We start from the raw sequence: 2,348 nt of genomic DNA on the forward strand, positions 1-2,348 counted from the left end.
TCGGTGGATAGTAGGAAAGTCAGACAAAATGTATTTAACCATTGAAACCATTACCTTTACAAAGGAGGACAAGTGACCACCGCAGTTTGCATTGCACAAGTGCAATCTTTTATAGAGCTGGCACATATAACCCTGTTCATATTTTATTTACATATACACACATTTATGAAAAAACTGGGAGGAGCAATGATACATAACATAACATTTTAAACTAGATTAATATTTTAATATTAATTATCAAATATAAAATTATTAATGTTCACATTTAACTTAAAAGTAATAAAGACACTCTTCCAAATCAGGCAAGAGATTTCTGAGCATGAAACACCTTACAGTATAAACCACTGCTTTATCACTATAACGCATATACTGGGTGGCATTGCCTGTCCATCTTGTTCTGAATAACCGGATGGAAAGAAGGATGAGGAAGAAGGTGTTGGTGGTAGTAGGGCAGTTCATTTGCCATAAAGTGGTAGGTGCTTTGCGATGCGTCATATCTGGGAAAGGAGAAGCTGAACTGCACAGCAGGCATCGGGGTAAAAGGCAAGAGTCTCTGGTGCTGGGCAGCAAAGGGGTAGTGGAGACCATCCTGAAACAGAGCTGGCGAGGTCCCCGGGGCGTAGCTGTGGAACGGAACAGGGGGCACGAGGCTGTGCTGGTGGTCCTGTATCTGTCTCTTCAGTTTCATCCTCCGGTTCTGAAACCAGGTCTTAATCTAAGCAACAAAAAGAAGGAGGGGGTGCAGGAGAAAAATCAGGGACTTTGCCTAAGGAAAATGAGCAAATTATGAGCAACGGTATCTCAGCTACTTTTGGCATTTTCCTTCAGATGGAATTGACACAGCGGGGCTGATGCTTTTACCCTGCTTAGCAGAAGGCAGAGGATCTGCGGGATGTAGAGGAAGGAGTGGCTGCGTTCAGGGAATTTACAATAATCAATTAGTCTTTAAGACCAGTTTTGAGCTCTGCATGGTCGCTGTATATCCAGGAGAGTTTATCTCATTAAGAAATAAAAAAAACCTTGATGGCTTCCCGATAGAAAGTGCCGCGAATTTCCCTGAGTGCTAACTCGTTAATCCCCGAGGGATCCCACAGCCCTTACTAAACTGAAGAGCCTATTAATCGCAGGAAAGACAGGTGTGGAACCGCCGACCCTGCCTGCTCCCGCCGAACGGGGCCGGGAAGGATCCGCTTCCCGCGGGACTAACCTGGATCTCCGAGAGCTGCAAGGCAGCCGCCAGCTTCCTGCGCTCCGTGGCGCCCAGGTACTTCTGTCTCTGGAAGGTTTTCTCCAGGCGGCAGACCTGCTCCGAGGTGAAGGCGGTGCGCGCCCGCCGCTGCCGCCCGCGGGTCCCGCCCGCCGCCGCGGCCCCGGCGCGCTCCGCGCTCTCGCTCTCGTAGCCCGAGGACTCGTCGGCGCTGAGCCAGCCGCCGTCGGGGGCTGCACGGAGGAGGAGGAGCGGCGGTGAGGCCCCTGCACGGCTGGGGCAGTGCCTCCGCCGCCCCTCAGCCCTGCCCGGCCATTGCACCGGCGTGTTCCCGGCCCGCTCCCCTCCTCTGTCCGCCCCCCTCACCCACCTGTCCCTCCTCACCCACCTGTCTCCGACGGGCAGCGGTCGCTGATATCCCGGGGATCCTCTCGGCTCGGTTCCGCCGCGCAGGGCTCGCTGTCGGCGGGCTGGCCCGGCTCGGGGCTGCTCCGTCGGGGCTTGGCTCTGACCAGCACGGTGGGGCTGCCCAGCGAGCTGGGGGCGCGGGGAGGGGGCGCACAGCAGATGTGGGGCCTGGCCCCATTGGGCTTGGTCTCTGCCGAAGGGATCTGGGTCTGATTCATGGTGGAGAGGGGCTGGACGGCCCGCGGCCGCGACCCGCTCTTATATGGGCTCTCCGTGCCGGGAGGGGTCGTTTGTAAGTGCGAACGCACATCAAAGTGGGAATCGAGCAGAGATAACAGCTACCAGCGAGGAGGAAAGTTCACACGTCTGGCAAATGTCTACAGCCCTTGGCTCCAGCGTGTCTGCGGGGCCGGGGAGACCCCCTTGAAGTGCAAAGCTGCCCCTCTCCCCTGGAGGGCAGGGCACGGGCAGCCCCAGCCCGCGAACGGGCGCCTGAAGACAGCGTGGCTGCGGGGGCAGCGCGGCTTTACCGCTGCCTTTTCAGTCGCGGGGTCCCACGCCGCACACCTGCCCGAAATCAGCCCCGAGACCCCACCCACGGGACCGGGGCAGGAATGAGGGATAAGGAACCTCGGGTAGAGCCTGCCAGTCCCGCCGTCCTTTTCCCTCCCTGGGAAAAGCCATGGGGGGCCAGTGTCAAGAAGTCCCTATCCACGGGGATCAACCCTCACTC

The 2,348-nt window shown here is 56.9% G+C and overlaps 1 protein-coding gene across 1 annotated transcript; it reads right to left on the bottom strand.

The window, feature by feature from the left end:
• LOC135305603 (homeobox protein vent1-like) lies at window positions 1-1,833 on the bottom strand. Its single transcript, XM_064429340.1, has 3 exons — window positions 1,596-1,833; window positions 1,208-1,440; window positions 1-715 (listed from the first exon to the last, which is right to left on the bottom strand). The coding sequence occupies exons 1-3, from the start codon at window positions 1,831-1,833 to the stop codon at window positions 356-358; spliced, it is 831 nt and encodes a 276-aa protein (XP_064285410.1). The 3' UTR covers window positions 1-355.
• Window positions 1,834-2,348: the final 515 nt, after the last annotated feature.

This window comes from Passer domesticus, chromosome 8 (assembly GCF_036417665.1).
Source record: "Passer domesticus isolate bPasDom1 chromosome 8, bPasDom1.hap1, whole genome shotgun sequence".
Taxonomy (NCBI): domain Eukaryota; kingdom Metazoa; phylum Chordata; class Aves; order Passeriformes; family Passeridae; genus Passer; species Passer domesticus.